The 18721-nt window shown below is 39.5% G+C and overlaps 1 protein-coding gene across 3 annotated transcripts in view; it reads right to left on the reverse strand.

The window, feature by feature from the left end:
- LOC118520033 (S-adenosyl-L-methionine-dependent tRNA 4-demethylwyosine synthase TYW1) overlaps positions 1-18721 on the reverse strand; it is a 200405-nt gene that overhangs the window by 80374 nt on the left and 101310 nt on the right. For all 3 annotated transcript variants that reach the window (XM_078074515.1, XM_078074516.1, XM_078074514.1), the window contains exon 12: positions 17437-17614. In XM_078074515.1, the coding sequence (XP_077930641.1) occupies positions 17437-17614 (178 nt within the window). The remainder of the gene's footprint in view (positions 1-17436; positions 17615-18721) is intronic.

An 18721-nucleotide genomic window follows, 5' to 3' on the forward strand; every position in this document is an offset into this window, starting at 1 on the left:
GTTTCCATGAATACCACTCATTCTCCACTACTCTCAACTTCACGGACTCGTTTCATGAAAGTCATTCATTCTTATCTACTCTACCACTTGCCAGTTATACTTTAAGTCCAGACTGTATTCTTTCCAAAACCTCCCTGTTCTCCCTTCAAATGGGTCTCATAGGGGCACCTGGGTGGCTCAGTCAGTTAGGCGTCTGCCTTCGGCTCAGGTCATGATCCCAGAGTCCCAGGATCAAGCCCCACATTGGACTCCCCACTCAGTAAGGAGTCTGCTTCTCCCTCTGACCCTCCCCCCCTCATGCTCTCTCTCTCAAATAATTAAAAACAAAACAAAACAAATGGGTCTCATAATTCATCTTCTTCAATAAATTTGCAACTAGAAAGAAATTTCCCTTTAATAATGCTTTGACCAAATTCTCCCACTATTAACTTTCTATAACTATTGCAGAATTTTATTTACCCCTAGGATTTATTTATGCATTTTTTTGCTTCAAAGTCTATGCACTTTTAAAAACTGAAATATAATTCACATACCATAAAATACACCATAAAAGTGCTTTATGTTTTTGCATCTATCAATATCAGCCTTATCAATCTTTGAATGTAAGACCTTGAAGGGGAAGAACCGTATTTTTTTTATCCAGACATATAGGCAGGTACTTAAAGCTACTTTTTACTTGATATTGTTGACTTGAGCTAACCTAACTTTTAAGAACATGCAGGCCAAACAAATGCTTATAATGATCTGGCTTAGTGACATACGGAAAAATCAGGAGGCTCTAAACCCAAAGTTATTAAAAGTGGAGAAGCTCTGACCAAAGTTAAGAAGTGATTAAAATACTGGCAGACTCATTGCTTTAATCCCTCTCCAACGCTGGCATACAAAGGGAATCCTTAAAAGTTCAATCCTGTGTCACTACTGAGCAAAGGACATGAATGACTGAAAATGAAAAACAGGAGCACACTGTTAATGGCAGCATTCTGTCTCATCATCCCTTTTGCTGGGAGCCCCTTTAATAACAGACAAGCTATGCTACCTTAACTGGACTTTATGTTTTACAAAAAATAAAAACAAAAGAGACTGTTTTAATGGATACTGCTGGCTACCATTATCTGATAGTTACAGGACTTCGTCATAAAGCTGCCTAATGCAAAATGGGAACTGGCTTGACCTTTTCACTATGCCTTCATAACTACTTAAGATTATGAACAGTAAATTCCAAAGGCCATAGTTATTTTACAAACCTCCATCACCTGCAAAAAAGGAAGCCCTGGACACTAACAGTACCAATAAGAAATTTTAGTCAGTACTAAATGTCTGAGATGCTATGATCAAGGAAGTTTACACATCTCTTACCAAAGAGCAGAGGAAGCATGAAGAAGAGGAAAAGTCCCTAGAAATTACAGAGCTTATTCCTAAGGGACTCAAAACATTAAAAGTACCTTGGAGAAATCTTCTGAGCCTCAAGGATCTTATGTCTGCCTAGTATTGGCCTCTATTCCCCAGGACAAGCAATGAGGTTCTCAGCTTGGTCATTTATCTGTCACCATTGTATATAGAGATAGCATCATTTTAGTTCCCAAAAAGCAAGAGAATGTTATAAACTTAAAATAATGAGAATAATTTGTGTCTGAGAATCTCACATTGCTGAGAACAATTAAAAAGGACAATAAAATAAAAGGGAAATGCAATCCTAAAGCCAATCCCCAGTGAAAATGCCCAATGAATCTTGATAAGATTATTGGGATGATCCTTCCTCCTGCTCATTTTAAATCTCTGAGTTAAGAACAATCATATATACAAATGCACTGACAACTGAACGTAAAAATCCCTCTTCCTTTCTGCCTTTCTGTGGAGATTAGCAGGCCATTGGCTTGGAAGGTAGAATGAGGCCTACCAATCTCTAAAGCAAGGAAAAAAGGAAGAGAGATTTGTATTTGCAAGAAATCAAATGGCTTAGAGAGTAAGTTTGATGCTCCTATCGAACAACAACAACAAAATAACCGAAGTAGTCCAAACATCAATACCATTAAAACCAGAATCTGGGGCTGTTAGGTCTGGCCAAATAATTTAGGAGGAAAAGAGGAGGATGAAGGGGAAAGATTGACTGAGTATTCATCACGTGCTGGGTGCTCTGTGCTTCAGCCTTCTCTTTCAGTTCATGAAATCTTCATAGCAAAACAACAAGGTAGTTACCACTTCTGCCAATTTTAGACATGATGAAACTGAGATTCAAAAGGTTAAGTAGCTTGTTCAACAATCCACAAGTGTCATTAATGACATTCAAGCCGCGATGTTACTCCAGAGCCTGTTCCCCCAGCCCCGCACCACAATGCCTCCATCAGAATGATCAGTTCACAAACAGTGCTGGCTAGTCCTTTGTCAAAGAAAGCCAAGAGCAGTATTTCAAGCCTCACAGCAGTATTTCTCCAAGTGTATTCAGGACTACCTGCATCAGAAGCACTTGCAAACTCAGGTTCTTGGGCCTCTCTCAAGACTGAATCACTTTCTAGGAATGGAGCCTTAGAAAGTATATTGTTATATTAGTTTCAAGAACTTCTCAACATTGATCAAAGAAGTTGAAGATACAAATAAATGGGAAGACATCCCATGTTCATGGATCAGAAGAATTAATACGGTGAAAATGAAAATGTCTGTAATACCCAAAGCAATCTTTAGATTCAATGCAATCCCTACCAAAATTCCAATGCACTTTTTACAGAAATAGAAAAAACAATCCTAAACTTCTACAGAACCAAAAGCCAAAGCAATCCTGAGGAAAAAAAGAACAAAGTGGGAAGCATCATACTTCCTGATTTCAAACTATAATACAAAGATATAGTAATAACAACAGTATGGTATTAACACTAATATTAAAACAACATTAAAACATTAACAACACTAGGGGTGCCTGGGTGGCTCAGTCGTTAAGCGTCTGCCTTCAGCTCAGGTCATGATCCCAGGGTCCTGGGATCGAGCCCCGCATCGGGCTCCCTGCTTGGCGGGAAGCCTGCTTCTCCCTCTCCCACTCCCCCTGCTTGTGTTCCCTCTCTCACTGTGTCTCTCTCTGTCAAAGAAATAAATAAAATCTTAAAAAAAAACAACAAAAAAACATTAACAACACTAAAACAAACAAATGAAAACAGAATAGGAATCCAGAAATAAACCTATGTATATATGGTCAACTAATATTTGACAAGGGAGCCAAGATTACCCAATATGGAAAGGACAGTCTCTTCACTAAATGGTGCTGGGAAAACTGGATATTCACATACAAAAAATGAAATTGGACCCCTATATTATATCACTCACAAAAATTAAGTCAAAATGGATTAAAGACTTAAATGTAAGACCCAAAACTATAAAACTCCTAGAAGAAAACATAGGGAAAAGGTCCTTCGCATAGGTCTTGGCAACGGTTTTTTGGATATGACACCAAAAGTGCAAGCAACAAAAACAATAATAAACAAGTGGAACTACATCAAATTAAAAAGCTTCTGTAAAACAGAAGAAATGGTCAACAAAATCAAAAAGGCAACCTACAGAATGGAAGAAAATATTTGCAAATCATATATCTGATTCAGGTTTAATATCTAAAATATATAAGGAACTCCTACAACTGAAGAGCAAAACAATCTAATCTGATTTTTAAAAATGGGCAATGGACTAGAATAGACGCTTTTCCAAAGAAGACATGCAAATGGCCAACAGGTACTTGAAAAGGAGCTCAACACCACTCATCGGCAAGGAAATGTAAATCAAAATATCATAAAACTTCACCTCTGTTAGAATGGCTATTATCAAGAAGACAAGAGATAACAAGTGCTGGAGAGGATGTACAGAGAAAAGGGAACCCTTGTGCACTGCTGGTGGGAATGTAAATTGGTACAGTCACTATGGAGGCTCCTCAAAAAATTAAAAATAGAACTACCATATAATGCAGCAATCCCACTTCTGGGTATTTATCCAAAGGAAATGAAATCAGTATCTTGAAAAGATGTTTGCATCCCCACGTTTAATGCAGCATTATTTACAATAGCCAAGACATGAAAACGTGTCTATCAACAGATGAATGGATAAAGAAAATGCCATATTATTCAGCCATGAGAAAAAAGGAAATTCTGTCATTTGCAACATGACCGATGAACCTGGAGGACATTATGCTAAGTGAGATAAGCCAAACACAGAAAGACAAATACTGCATGAACTCACTTAAATGTGGAATCTTAAAAAAAAAAAGTTTGCATTAGCTGTTTTCTTCCCTGTGTATGGGCCATACTCTCACATCTTTGTCTATTTCATTTTAAATAATATTATGTGCAACTCTGCATATCAGATACCTCCCAACCCAAGGTTGCTGTTTTATTTGTTTGTTGCTGTTTTTGTTGTTACTGAAGTCCTTTGGCAAATTCTGTATTCTTTCTTGTGTTCAGCCTGTTTGGTTAGCTTAGTCGTATGCTAGTGATTGGCCAGAAATATCCTTAAATGCCTTCAACCAGTAAGGCTCCCAGCCTTTGCTGAGGGTTCTGTGTGTATGTTGGGGCATGCCTTCAATGCCTAGGCAGACAGTTGACAACTCTGCCTCAGTTTTCACTGTCTGCTTGCTCAAGACATCAACATCAGGCAGGGGTGAGAGCATAAAGCCTTGTCAAGTCTTCTCTGGCATGCCCACCCTGCCCACAGGCTAGCTTCTAGCTTCCCAAGAATACACTGGAGCTTTTCAAAGTTCCCTATGAACATCTCATTCCCAGCTCTTCCTTTTAATTTCTTTAGTCAGCTTCTTGTTTGCCCCAACCATTACTGCTGCCTCAGGAAGCTGTGAAGTTAAACGATTGCCAATAACTGCTGATACCGAGAAACACCCCAGAGAACAGCTTTTTCCCTGGACAGAATGTGAGTCACTTCAAATAAAGACCACCCCTGTGCGTAAGGGGTTCCAGGGAACTGCCACATAACCCACATAATGACAGTTCTCTGGAAATGGGACTCTGAAGGAGTTCCCACTCTGTTTTGCCCCCTCCCCGCTGCCAGGCTGCTGGTTTTTACTATGACTATAGGTCTAAGGCTACTGCAGAGCTGGGGGAGTTGGGATGGAATAGCACATATTAAGACACCATGAAGCTTAGGACATGAAACAGCACATATTAACATATCACAAAGCTTACTGTTCCTATTGGGATTCAACCATTCTTCTAGAATAAATGCTCCTCAGAGTGTTGTGTACCTTTGGTTAAGAAAAAGTTGATTCTGACAATTTTTGCTACTGTTCTCATTGTTTTTATAGAGGACCAGGTTTTGAAAGTCTGTACTCTGTTATTCCTGCTGACATCTATCACTAAGTTTTGTTTTTATTCCCATCATTATCCATCACAATATTTTCGACATCCATTATGATTTCTTCTTGAACCCATAAGTTAATTAGAAGTACACTGCTTCAATTACAAACATACTGGAATATTCCATTAATCTTTTTGTGTTGATTTATAGTTTAATTCCAGCATGTTCAGATATCATGCTCTATATGATTTCAATACTTTGTTGAAACTTGCTTAATGGCCATTAGGTAATTAGTCCGCAAGCAAGTTCATGCTCTTGAAGAAAATTATATTCCAAAGTTTCTGGATGCTCTATTTCTGTAATATAGGCTAAATTTGTTGATTTAGTTGTTCAGATCTTCACTACTGCTATTGATTTTAATTTGCTTAACAGTTTGAGAGAAGTATATTTAAAAACCTACTATTTCTCCTCATAGTTCTTTCAATGTTGAGATTATGTTACTGTGTTTACAAGTTTTAAATTGTTATATTGTTTTATGTTCCCAGTGGGTTTAAAATTTTATTAAGAAATGTCTATCTTACCTCAAGTAATGGTGCTTGTCTTAAAGTATACTTTGACCAAATTTTTAGCCTACCTTTCCAAAAGTGAAAATTCTAAGTGTTTTCATGTATTATCTCATATACTCACAATGCCATTATAAGACAGTCATGATTATAAAATCAGTTCACGGGTTAGAAACTAGGCCCTGAGAAGTTATCTTCCCCGTGTCACTAAGATAGCAAGAGATTCAGTTAAGATTCAAACCAGATCTCTTCTAGACCAGAGCCCAGCTCTTAACACCTGACTGTATTTCCTCTCTCTTCTTTTAGCCTATCTAGACCTGCATATTTCTTTTTTTTTTAAAGATTTTATTTATTTATTTATTTACTAGAAAGAGAGAACATGAGCAGGGAGAAGGGGCAGAGGGAGAGGGAGAAGCAGGCTCCCCGCTGAGCAGGGAGCCCAACGCGGGGCTCGATCCCAGGACACTGGGATCATGACCCGAGCCGAAGGCAGATGCCACCCAGGCACCCCTAGACTTGCATATTTCTGAAAAGCATTCTATCAATTCAGAGACATAAGAGAAGACTATATTTTAAACTTAACATGTTTACTACAAACAAAACAGGCTGGGAGGGGGAAAAAAGCTTCTATTCAAAGGATCAGGTGATATTTATAATCTTCATTTCATTGGAAGCTGTTTTCTAACCACTTTGAGCTAAAAAAATACAAGAAAACTATTTTTATTAAAACTCATGCATTTCTTCAAACATTCACTAAGCATCTAATATATGAAGAGCTATCCAATTTATAGAGGTTCTCTAATACATATGGTAAATGTCTTAGCAAAAACAAAACAAAACAAAACACACAGCAAACAAAGTAACAGAAATACTGATGGAAGAAGCAAAACAAAGAGAATGAAGTTCACACATAGCTTCAGAAGAAGGTGCTCAAAATAAAGGGACAAATGTGGTGGAGGTGGGGAGGTCTGGGAAGTTAAGTGCTAATGTGTCACAGTTAAATATGGAACATAGTTCTGTCTTTTTTTTTTTTTTTTTTTTTTTTTTTTTATTTGACAGAAAGAGAGATAGAGCAGGAACACAAGCAGGGGGAGTGGGAGAGGGAGAGGCAGGCTTCCCACCGAGCAGGGAGCCCGATGCGGGACTCGATCCCAGGACCCCGGGATCATGACCTGAGCCGAAGGCAGACGCTTAACGACTGAGCCACCCCGGCGCCCCACATAGTTCTGTCTTCTTATGACCAGCTGCTAGCACACAGAGAGCTGTACATCAATAATATTTACCAAAAAAGAAAACATTAGATTTTAAATGTAAACTTAAAAATAACATAAAACAGATAAGAAAATAATGATAAAAGGGGGACTCTAGATGAAGCTAAGAGTGTATGTCAGCCTACAAAGAGCTACGCAAAGTCTATGAAGAGCCTCTAAACCCTAAAACACTCATAAAAAGGGAGACACAGTCCTAGGTTTCAAATGTCCACAAAGAAGAAGGAACCAGTTGGTTCTCTGCGAGGCCTCAGAGAGAAGAAACTACTCAGTGCTGTAGAACATCACTCTCCCCAACGTCATGGCCTTACAACACGACGACTTCCAGGGGCCTGCTTTCAACAAGGCGTCTCCTGTAGGGCACTGGCCTCACAGCCCAGAACAATTCATAAGAAGGAGTAACATGGCATGCGCTGGTAGAACGATGGTGCAATGGGCCTCTCTGATGGCAGCGCTGAATGCAAACACGGACCGTACAGAATGAGAACAAGGATTAGGGGCCAAGGACAGAGTGTGGGTCAAGCAAGCCACTTTTAAAGGAGAAAGTTCTTTAGACACCAAAACACAGACTGCATATGAAACACGCAAGAATATTCTTTCCTTACTCAAAGCGATATGCTTCCATTTTCCTTGACCATGTGGTACCTTTCATGGTTTCGTATTTGTTAGAAATGGTGACAGAAACTTCTCTGCTGTAAGAGAATGAACAGTGCAACTCCTCTGACAAGTGGCAGGTGACACTCAGCCTTATGGCGGAGGAGACAACAAAATGGGGAACAGTCTGGCAAGCTGAAAACCACAGGCTTCACCGAAAAGATAACCATTACTTGGCGTGATATTGTATAGTAAGATATATTTACTTATGCCTAGTTCCTGGCATAGAGTTCCTAAAACCCTTGGCATTTCCTGAGTGACAGAGGTGAGAGAAGCACCTTTTGTGATCCATAATAGCCCCCTTCAACCAAAAATATTTACTTTATTAATGAGGTGACTCCCGATGGGCCCCTAGACAGCTTCAGATAGGGGCTGGTTGCCAGAAGAACCAACCATGTGATCAGAGAGTTGGAACTTTCAGAACCACCCCCCAACCTCCAGGGAGGGAGACAGACTGGAGGTTGAGCTAATCGCCAACTGACAAAGATTAAATCAATCCTGCCTCATGTAATGGAACCTCCAAAAGCCCTCTACGTTATAGGGTTCTGAAAGCTTCCAGGCTGGTGAACACACTGAGGTACGGGGGGGTGGGGGGTGTAGTGTGCCTGGAGACGGGATGGAAGTATAGCGCCCCTCCCCCATACTGTGTCCCATGCATCTCTTCCATTTGGCTATTCCTGAGTTGTATCCTTTATAAGTAAATGGTTTTCCCTGATTTCTGCGAGCTGTTCTAGCACATTACTGAACTTGAGGAGGGAGTCACGGGAAGTCCCAATCTATAGCTGGTGGGTCAGAAGTACAGGTGCAATCTGGGACTGTGCCTGGTATCTGAAGTGGGGGCAGTCTTGTGAGACTGGGCCCCGAAGCTAACAGTCTGCACTAACTCCAGATAGTGTCATAACTGAACTGAATTGTAGGACACCCAGCTGGTGTCCGAAGAGAACTGGAGAACTGCTTGGTGTGGAAAAACCCACACATCTGGTGTCAGAGTATAATGAATAAGAAAACCAGATAAGAGTGAAGTGTTCTGGTATTGTAAAAACAGCACTTTATACTTGGCTTTTAACAAGTTTTGCCAGGTTGTCTTTTCCAAAAGTCAGAAATTCAGATTTTATGCAAAATCTCTGGATGTTAACCGTTGGCTCAAAAAACAAACAAGCTTTTAAACATGGTGTGGGCAAATAAAAACCTACTTGTGATCAACTGCGAATTTGAAACCTTTGGTCTAACGACCCTCCAGCCATCCCATAAAATTATCTTTTTTTTTTCAACTGAGTTCCTAAAAAATAAGGAGTCCCAGTGGTTCGAGGTTATCCTCCTTGACCACTACAGCCTCTTGCCTCTTGTGCTATAGAGTGGACTAGCAAACATGGCCATAAATTCCTCCCCTCCCTATATCCATGTCCCCTTGCCGTGCAGCTGGGGGTGCCCTCTTAGCTGGGACTTGCTTTGGCCAATGGAAGTGAGCAAGTACGACACAAGCAGAGGCTCAAATGATGCTTATGCATTGAAGCTCACCCTCTCGTGCTGCTCTCTGAAATCCTGCCACTGGGATGAAGTTCAGACTAGCTTACTGGAAAATAAGACGCTACATGAATAGAGGCCCCAGTTGTCCCAGCCATGGCCACATAAACCAGCCAGCCCAGCAGATCTGCCAACTGACACATGAACAACAACACTGAGACCAGCAAAGCCAGGCAAGATCAAAAGATCTCCCAGCTGACCCAGAATTATGAGCTAAATAAATGGTTGTTAGTTTGAGTGACTCGGTTTTAAGATGAGTGATTACAAGAAAAGATAACTGATAAGATGCTACAACATCTCAGAGATATGTGCCTGCCAAAAATATGACTATAAAACCACTTGTTTTTATGGAATTAAGAGGGCCTTTCCTCAAGAGAAAAGGCTTTTACGGTCCAATCACTACCAGTCCTATTATTAATACTAAGTGTCTTACATATTCTGGTAGCTTTTATTAGCTTTCTCATTTGCCCAAGGTGTTAGCTTCTATCCTCCATAATCCTTGAGGACCACTCACTGTAAAAACTCCCCTTGGTGGGAGAACTGTCAGCAAAAAGCCACATACTTTGCAGCTAGAGGGGAGACTGAAATTCTCTTAAGGAAAAGTTAAGTATCATGAAAAGGCAAGTAGTCTGAATATACACTTGCGTGTGGGTCAAGGAAAGGCCAACTGGCAAAGTCAAGAATCTCCTTAGAACGTATCAAAGTATGGGTGGTACTACAGTAATTTAGGAAAAAAAATTTTTAATTAAAAAAAAAAAAACTTAGTAAACCACCAACTACCCAGAGTGCATTATTACTTCCAGAGCATGCTCAATGAAAAATGGTTGCAAGATGTTCACTTGATAGCTCAACTGAATGAGCTGACCTGCTGTACAGAATTAGCAATATAAACATTAGGGGTAACTCCCAAAATTCATGGTCTCTGTGCTATATTCATAAATCTATTGCCTTGTTTTTCTGAAAGAAACTAAGACACCAGAGACAATTGGTATTTGGATTCCTCCAAATTCATGGAAATAAAACAGTATGATCTGTACTCAGAGAAGTATTTCTCTTTCCATTTTCTCTTGGGCCAATGGGTTAAAGTGAGAGAGCACTTAGCTCAACTCAAAGAGGTCTCAGGTCAGGAAAGTATTAGCTTAAAAGTAGGGGCACCTCAGGACTATTTTGTTTCACTACTGTACAGTCCAGAGTATTTGAAACTCATAGTTTTATAACACATCTTAGTATCTGCTATGTCAAATCTCAGTGCTCTTCTTTTAACTTTTTTATGAACTATTCACATCATTCTTTGGGGAAATGTTGGGGTAGGAAAGTTACCTTATATTTAGGACTCCTAACAACTGGGCTTATATATTATTGCCACACCAGTAGAACCCCTCTGCATTAAAAAAAGGTACACCTAAACATCATGTTCTTCAATCCACTTCTCTTAGGGTATCAATTATCAGAAATTCTTCTCAGATCCTAGCAATAGTATGTTGATCTTAGCAATAACCGTCGATCTCAGCTTTTGGGTTATTTCAATAAATAACCAAGATATGCCAACTTTTTGAGGTCCAAACCTAAAATGGCTACTTCCCACATATTCTCTCCTTTGCCCAGTTAAACATAACTAAAGAAGGGATGCACTCCCCTGAACCATGGCACCCTTGATATAGGAGCTTAAAGAATGATTTAAAAATCGAAAAAAGGAACTTCCCTTTTCTGAGCACTCCTTCTTTCTTGAGTACTCCTCACAGGGTGTATCCTTCCATTTTTTTAAACTCTTGTGTTCAACATCAGAGAAATCTGCTCATTTCCTATTCCCGGGCCCTTGCCACTTCACTTCTTCCTCTTTGCCTCCCTTCCAATTTACCAGTGTCAATACTAAAAGACTGGTTTAATCAATGCCTTTGTATCCCATTTTTCACTGATGGCAGTCAAGACCAGTATGGACATTGTGTTGTATCATGATCCCCCCACTGACAAGAGGAGGTTCACCAGACAGAGTGGGGAAGACAGACCCAAGAACAATTCCTGAATGTTCACTATGTGCCAGGCATTTTGCTGGACACTTTGAAGTACACAGCTTATTTACCCCTCTGTAATTTTCTTCAGTCCGTGAGCATTCGCATGAGCAAACAATGATCATCATCATTTCACAGAGAATTACCTACATCACAGAGAATTACCTACATCCCACTTCTGGCAGATTTCATTCTTTTTACATATATATGCCTCAAATTTGGGATAGACTCCCTTTTTGTATATGTTGTATGTATATAAATCCCAACACGTCTCTATCACAACTTCTCCCTCATGAGCCATCTGAAAACCTAGGGGTTTTAAACCTAACAAAAGTGTTTAAAAAGGAATGGTAACCCATACAAAATTTATACACTGGCATTTTAAAAACGTTTCCCTTTTAACTTTATCTTTTTTTTTTTTTTTTTTTAAATTTTATTTATTTATTTGAGAGAGAGAAAGCATGAGAGGGGGGACGGTCAGAGGGAGAAGCAGACTCCCTGCCGAGCAGGGAGCCCGATGCGGGACTCGATCCTGGGACTCCAGGATCATGACCTGAGCTGAAGGCAGTCGCTTAACCAACTGAGCCACCCAGGCACCCTAACTTTATCTTTTTATATACAACTTCAAAAAGTAGTATTTTAGCTATCCTTGTGACAATGTCACTGGTTTTATTATTGCCCAGTAGCCAATTTTAACCAACTCTCTGATTTCCTATGATGCTAAATTTTAAACTGACTTTGTGTGTGCCTGTGTGTGTATGACCATTCTTTTTACAAACAGTAGTGTCTTTTTTATTGAATAAATTGGACATGTGACACTGTGTAAGTTTAAGGTGTACAGCATGTTACATTTATATACTGTGATATGACTGTCAATGTAACATTTATCCACTACATAATTTAGTACAATACTATTATCTATATTCATTATACTGTGCATTAGGTCTCTAACAGGTTATTTACTACTTGTAACAAGTTTGTACCCTTAAACACCACCCTCCGTCATTCCCTGGTAACCACCATTTTACTTTTTTTTTTTTTTTTAACAAATTAACTTTTTGAGATTCCACATATAGGTGATGTCATTTGGTACTTGTCTTCCTCTGACTTGCATACCATAATGTGGTCCATCCAAGTTGTTGCAAATGGCAGGATATCCTCCTTTCTCATCGGTGAATAATATTTCATTGTGTATATGTACCACACTTTTTTTATCTCTTCATCTGTTGATGGGCATTTGGGTTGTCTCCATATCTTGGTTATTGTGAATAATGCTGCAATAAACATGAAGTACATATAACTCATCAAAATCCTGTTTTCATTTTCTTTGGGTATATATCCAGAAGTGGAGTTGCTGGGTCATATGGTAGGTCTATTTTTAATTTTTTGAGAAACCTCCATATTCCTCTATATTCTTTTCCATGGTGGTTGCACCAACTTACATTCCCACCAACAAAGTATAAAGGTTCCCTTTTCACCACATCCTCGCCAGCACCTGTTGTCTCGTCTTCTCAATAACAGCCATTTTAACAGGTATGAGGTGGTATCTCACTGTGGTTTTGATTTGCATCTCCCTGATGATGAGTGATGTTGAGCATCTTTTCATGTACCTGTTGGCCATTTTGATGTCTTCTTTGCAAAAATGCCTATTTAGTTCTTCTGCCCATTTTCCAATCAGATTGTTTTTTGTTGCTAAATTGAGTTATTTATTTTGGAATGTTCTATATATGTCTGTTAAGTCCATTTGTTCTAAAGTGTGGTTCAATTCTAATGTTTACTTATTGATTTCCTGTCTGAATGATTTCCTGATCAGTCCATTGCTGATAGCGGGCTATTTGGGTCCTTTACTGTTATTGTATTATTGATTTATAGCTCAAGCTCTCTTAGTATTTGCTTAATATATTTCAGTGCTTGGGTATTGGAACTGTATATATTTACAAGTGTTCTATCTTCTTGATGTATGGATTCACTTATCATTATATAATGACCTTCTTTGTCTCTTGTTATCCTTTTTGGCTTGGAGTCTATTTTGTCTGATATAGGTACTGCCCCATCTACCTCCTTTTGATTTCCATCTGCTTGGACTGTCATCTTCCATCCTTTCACTATGAGCCTGTAGGTGTCTTTAGAGCTGAAAAAAGTCTTCTATAGGCAGCATATAGTTGAGTCTTGTGGGTTTTTTTGTTTTAATCCATTCAGCCACTCTGTACCCTGTGATTGGTGGGTTCAATCCATTTACATTTTGGGTGATTACTGATATGTAATGATTTACTACTGCCATTTTATCTTTTGCTTTCCCATTGTTTCTTTTTCCTTCTGTTTCTACCTTTGTAAGTTGGTGGTTTTCCATGGTGATTTGCTCAGTCTCCCCTCTTCTTTATGTTTCATGTCTATGCTCTACATTTTTGCTTAGTGATTACCATGAGGATTACAAAAAACAGCCCTAGATAAAATAATCATTTTTTCTGCTGATAGCAAATCAAGATTTGCCTATAAAAATTCCATCCTTTTAATTCTTCAATATTTTTTTATTTTTATTATGTTCAATCAGCCAACATACAGTACATCATTAGTTTTTGATGTAGTGTTCATTAGTTGCGTATAACAGCCAGTGCTCATCACAGCATGTGCCCTCCTTAATATCCATCCCCAGGCTACCCCATCCCCCCACCCCCTCCCTTCTGTAACCCTCAGTTTGGTTCCCGGATTCCAGAGTCTCTCATGGTTTGTCTCCCACTCTGATTTCTTCCCATTCAGTTTTCCCTCCCATCCCCTATGGCCCTCTGTGCTATTCCTTATATTCCACATATGAATGAAACCATATGATAATTGTTATTCTTCGATATTTTTGATGTCACAAATTACCTTTTCATGCTGTGATTTTGTTACCAAGTTGTAGTAGCCACAACTTTTTAATGTTTTTCCTTTAACCTTTATACTATAATTAAGAGTTTAATATACTATTCTAAAAAAGGGTTACAGTCTTCTAATTGTCCATTTACCACCTTAATCAGAGTTTTGTGTACTTTCATGTTCCCATTTCGGCTTGAAGAGCTCCTTGCAACATATCTTGTAAGGCAGGTCTAGTGGTGGTGAACTCCCCTCAGTTTTGGTTTGTCTGGGAAAGCCTTTATCTTTCCTTCATATCTGAAGGATAACTTTGCCAGATATTCTTGGGAGGCAGTTTTTATCTTTCAGTATTTTGAAAAAATCATCCCACCACTCTTCCCAAGGTTGTAGAGTTTCTGCTGAGAAATCTGCTGATAGCCTAATGCAGGTTCCTTTGTAAGTTATTGTCTTTTTCCCCCAGCTGCCTTTAAAATTCTTTACCATTGACTTTTGCAGTTTTAATATAATGTGTCTTAAAGAAGGTCTTTTCACATTGAGATAAGTGTTTCATTAGCTTTGTGGACTTGTATGTCCAGTTCTTTCCTCAGGTTTGGGAAGTTCTCAGCTATTATTTCTTTAAATATGCTCTCTGCTCCCTTCTCTCTCTCTTATCCCTCCGGTATATACCCATTCATCTAATGTGGACTCCCCTAATGGAGAAACTCACAGGGTTTCTTTATTTTCTTAAAATCTTAGTTCTCTCTCCTCTTCCACCTGAGTCATTTCTAGATTCCTATCTTCCAGCTCGTGAATTGTCTCTTCCATCTGATCTGCTCTATTTCTAATGCTTTCTAAATGCATTCTTCACTTCATTTATTGAGTTTTTCAGCTCCAGAGTTCTGTTTGGTTCTTCTTTAGAATTTCAATCTCTTTGGTAAAGTATTCCTTCTATTCATTAATTTTATTCCTGAGATCACTGTATTGCCTTTCTAAGTTTTCTTGTACCTTGCTGAATTTCATCATAATAGCTAGTTTTTAATTATGTATCAGATTGCAACAGTCTGTGTTTTGGGGTTTGGTTACTAGAAAATTGTCATTTTCCTTTTGTGATACCATGTAACCATGATTTTTCATAGTGTTTCATGAAAAGTGCCTCTGCCGCTGCATCCAAAGCAGCAAACACCTTTCTTATTTAGGTAAAAACCTTGTTTACTTTGATTCTAATAGTTTTAACAGGTTGGTAATTGGAAGCCTTCCTTTTATCTTCCAGAAGGTGGCGCTGCAGCACAAGTTTTTGGTTTCTCTTACCAGCGCTGACTCCCCACTAAGGCTGGGAGAGCTGTGCATTTAAAAAAAAAAGCGGGGGGGGGGGGGGGTGCCTGGGTGGCTCAATTGGTTAAGTGACTGCCTTTGGCTCAGGTCGTGATCCTGGAGTCCTGGGATCGAGTCCCGCATCGGGCTCCCTGCTCAGCGGGGAGTCTGCTTCTCCCTCTGACCCTCCCCCCTCTCATGTGCTCTCTCTCTCAAATAAAATCTTTCAAAAAAATTAAAAATTTAAAAAATTTAAAAAAATTTAAGAAGCGGGGAGGGGGGAGGTGGCAGCACAGTGGAAGGAGGGGTGTGCTTAGCACCTAGGGCTTTGGGTGTGCCCCATGACCAGGTAGTAGGATCCTCAAGTGGGGGGTTCCCAGAGCTCCATGGGCAGTTATTTTGCCTAAATCCCCTGGGGCAGACAGCAGGAAACATACTTTCCTTCAGTTCTGTGTCTGCCTTCTTCCCTTCCCTTGTCCTCCCCACCCCAGTCACTGGTCTCTCAGAGAGAGCAACAGGTTCTCTGGCTCTGTAGCAACCACCTTCAGCCTCCACCTCCCCTGCCAGAAAGAAGGGTGGTGCTGGCTCCCTACCAGACCTGTCCCTGCAGCCTCTGCTGCCACTCCCCTCACTCCACGGCCCCCTCCAATGCCCAATCCACCCACTTCTGGGTGCACAGACAAATGCATCTCTTGGGTGTCCTGGTGTGCTGTACAGAGGTACTTTTTTTTTGTTTGGTTATGGGAGTCTGATTAGTTGTAAATGGAAGGCAAGAGAAAAAAGGAACAAGGCAGTCCTCCATGACTCTGACGTCACTCTAATACTGTCTTTTTATATTTGAAAATTATTTTCTCCTTTTTTTCATGTTACTCTTTATTGGTCAGTATTTACAAAACAACTTTGAATTTTAAAAGATCATTGTCTTTTTTATTCCTATGTGGGAATTTCCCCAATATTTCACTAGCCATCTCCTGAGAACTTATAGACACTATACTAGGGACACGAAGATAAATAAGCAGGGGTCACCAGTCTCAAGCAACTCAGTCTTACGGGGAAAACACAAGTAAATAAGTAAAATTTAATGTTTTTGGTGTTATATATGTGCATAGTTCAAGTATAATGCAAAAACAGGTCATTTCCAGGCCTCAGAAGATGGTCATCTCCATCTGTAAAGCTTTCCCTCTAAGTCACCCATACCAACTCAACATCTTACATGCTAAACCTATTCCTTATGCGATCCTCTACTGCTCCAGGGCCCCATAATCCTAGCAATCAACACGGCTGGAACCCCTCCAGCCATTAACTGGTCCTCTTCTATGCTGGGCTCTCAGAGCCATGCAGTTTGCCAAGCTGATCTATTACGTCTCAATAATGTCTGTCTTAGGGCTCCTCATTCTCACTGTCTTACTTTCATCTTTATGACTCTTACCTAAACGAACACTCTCCTATCTTGTTGCCTGCTTTCTGGCTCTCCCGTTTTACACCATGCTAGCAGACAGCTCTGCAGGAAGCAAGATCTTTCCAAAGAACAGCACTTGAAGTCCTTTACAATCTACCCCCTACCTTTTCAACTTGGTTTCCAGCTGCCAGTCTCTTTCACACACTCTGTGGTCCAGATGAACTATATTTACATAATGATATCACAAATACCCTAACTTCCTACCTTTCTCAGGAGGTTCTTATTAAAAACTACAGCTTCCTACCTTTAAGATTCCAGTTAAACAGTGGCTTCTCTGAGAAGTTTTATCCTGTTTCTCCCCTTGTAGGAAAAAAAAACTGCATTCTCTTTTGAATTCCCCCAGCAATTGATTTGTTCCTCTATTCTTTCTACTAATGTTATCTTCCCTAATAGAACGAATTTTTAAGAGTAGGCCCATCTCTCGGCCCCAAAAAGCCAACATGTGTATGTAATTTGTAATCAATAACCCCTTTTTGAATACATTAATGCCTTCAGTCAAACACAGATCCAAGCAGAGTATCTTAATAAGCTGGATGTCTCACCTGATTTCCACAGGGAATTGTGCATTTGTGACCAGGAAACTGGAGATTTTACACTCGTGGAGTAGTTTCAAAAACCTATTGATTTCTGGGTACATGATGGGTTCTCCCACAAGGGACAACGCACAGTGCTTTACCATCATCCCCTCTTCAAAACGTTCTTCTTTGACACCTGGTACTCCTGGAGAACACAGTGAAAAGGAACAAGCTCTATAAGGCATGGGGAAAGAATATCACTTTTATTTTTCTTAATTAAAGATTTTAAATTTTTCTTAATGGTTCTTTGGTTATAGAAGGCAAATTCATTTTTGATACCATTCAAATAATATAAAACAAGGGCCGGGGGGTGCTAGAATTAGTAAATCAGAAAAATCAGCAGTCTCATCTTCGGTTTTAATACTAATTAAACCACATGAATATAAGCAGATGAAACGAACTTTGTTAGCTAATTATCTGGAATGCAGGACATATTACTTTCCATAATTTGCTTAGCTCTGTATTCTTTCACATTGGTTTAAGAAAATGAACTCAAATGTTTATCAACAGATAAGTGGATAAACAAAATTTAGTATAAATGTGCAATGAAATATTATTCAGCCTTGCAAAAGGAATGCGATGCTGACAGGTAACAACATGGATGAATCCAGGCTAAGTGAAAAGAGCCCAACACAGAGGGACAAATGTATGATTCCATTTATCTGAGGTACCTAGAATAGGCTAATTCAGACAGAAAGTGGAAGGTTACCAGAGGCTGGGAAGAGGGAAAAACAAGGAGTTATTTTTTCTTGGGTACAGAACTTCTGTTAGGGATGATGACAAAGTTCTGAAAAGGGATAGTGGTGACAGCTGCACAATATTAAGAATGTACCTAATGACACTGAATCGTATACCTTAAAAATGGCTGCACTGGTCAATATTGTGTTATGTATATATTCTACCACAATAAAACTATGGGGGGAGGAAGCTGAGCTCAGTATAAGGAAAAGCCTCTTCTAGACCAATCATTTCTCCCTTCACTCCACAAGTATTCTGAGTTGTGAAACTAAATGGACTTGGTCCAAAAGTATATAGGAGAGAAAATGAAGAACTCTGAACTTCTCCCCTTTGGCTGCATGCCAGAATCACCTGGCGTGTCAAAAACTAGGTCCACTGCCAAAGATTCTATTTAATTGGGGTGGGCGTAAACCAGGATAATGGGAGTTTTTAAAATTCTTCAAGTGATACTAATGCGCAGCGCCAAGGTCCGAAACCACTGCATAAACCAGAAGTCCCCAAATCTGTTTGCACA

This window comes from Halichoerus grypus, chromosome 6, assembly GCF_964656455.1.
Source record: "Halichoerus grypus chromosome 6, mHalGry1.hap1.1, whole genome shotgun sequence".
Classification (NCBI taxonomy): domain Eukaryota; kingdom Metazoa; phylum Chordata; class Mammalia; order Carnivora; family Phocidae; genus Halichoerus; species Halichoerus grypus.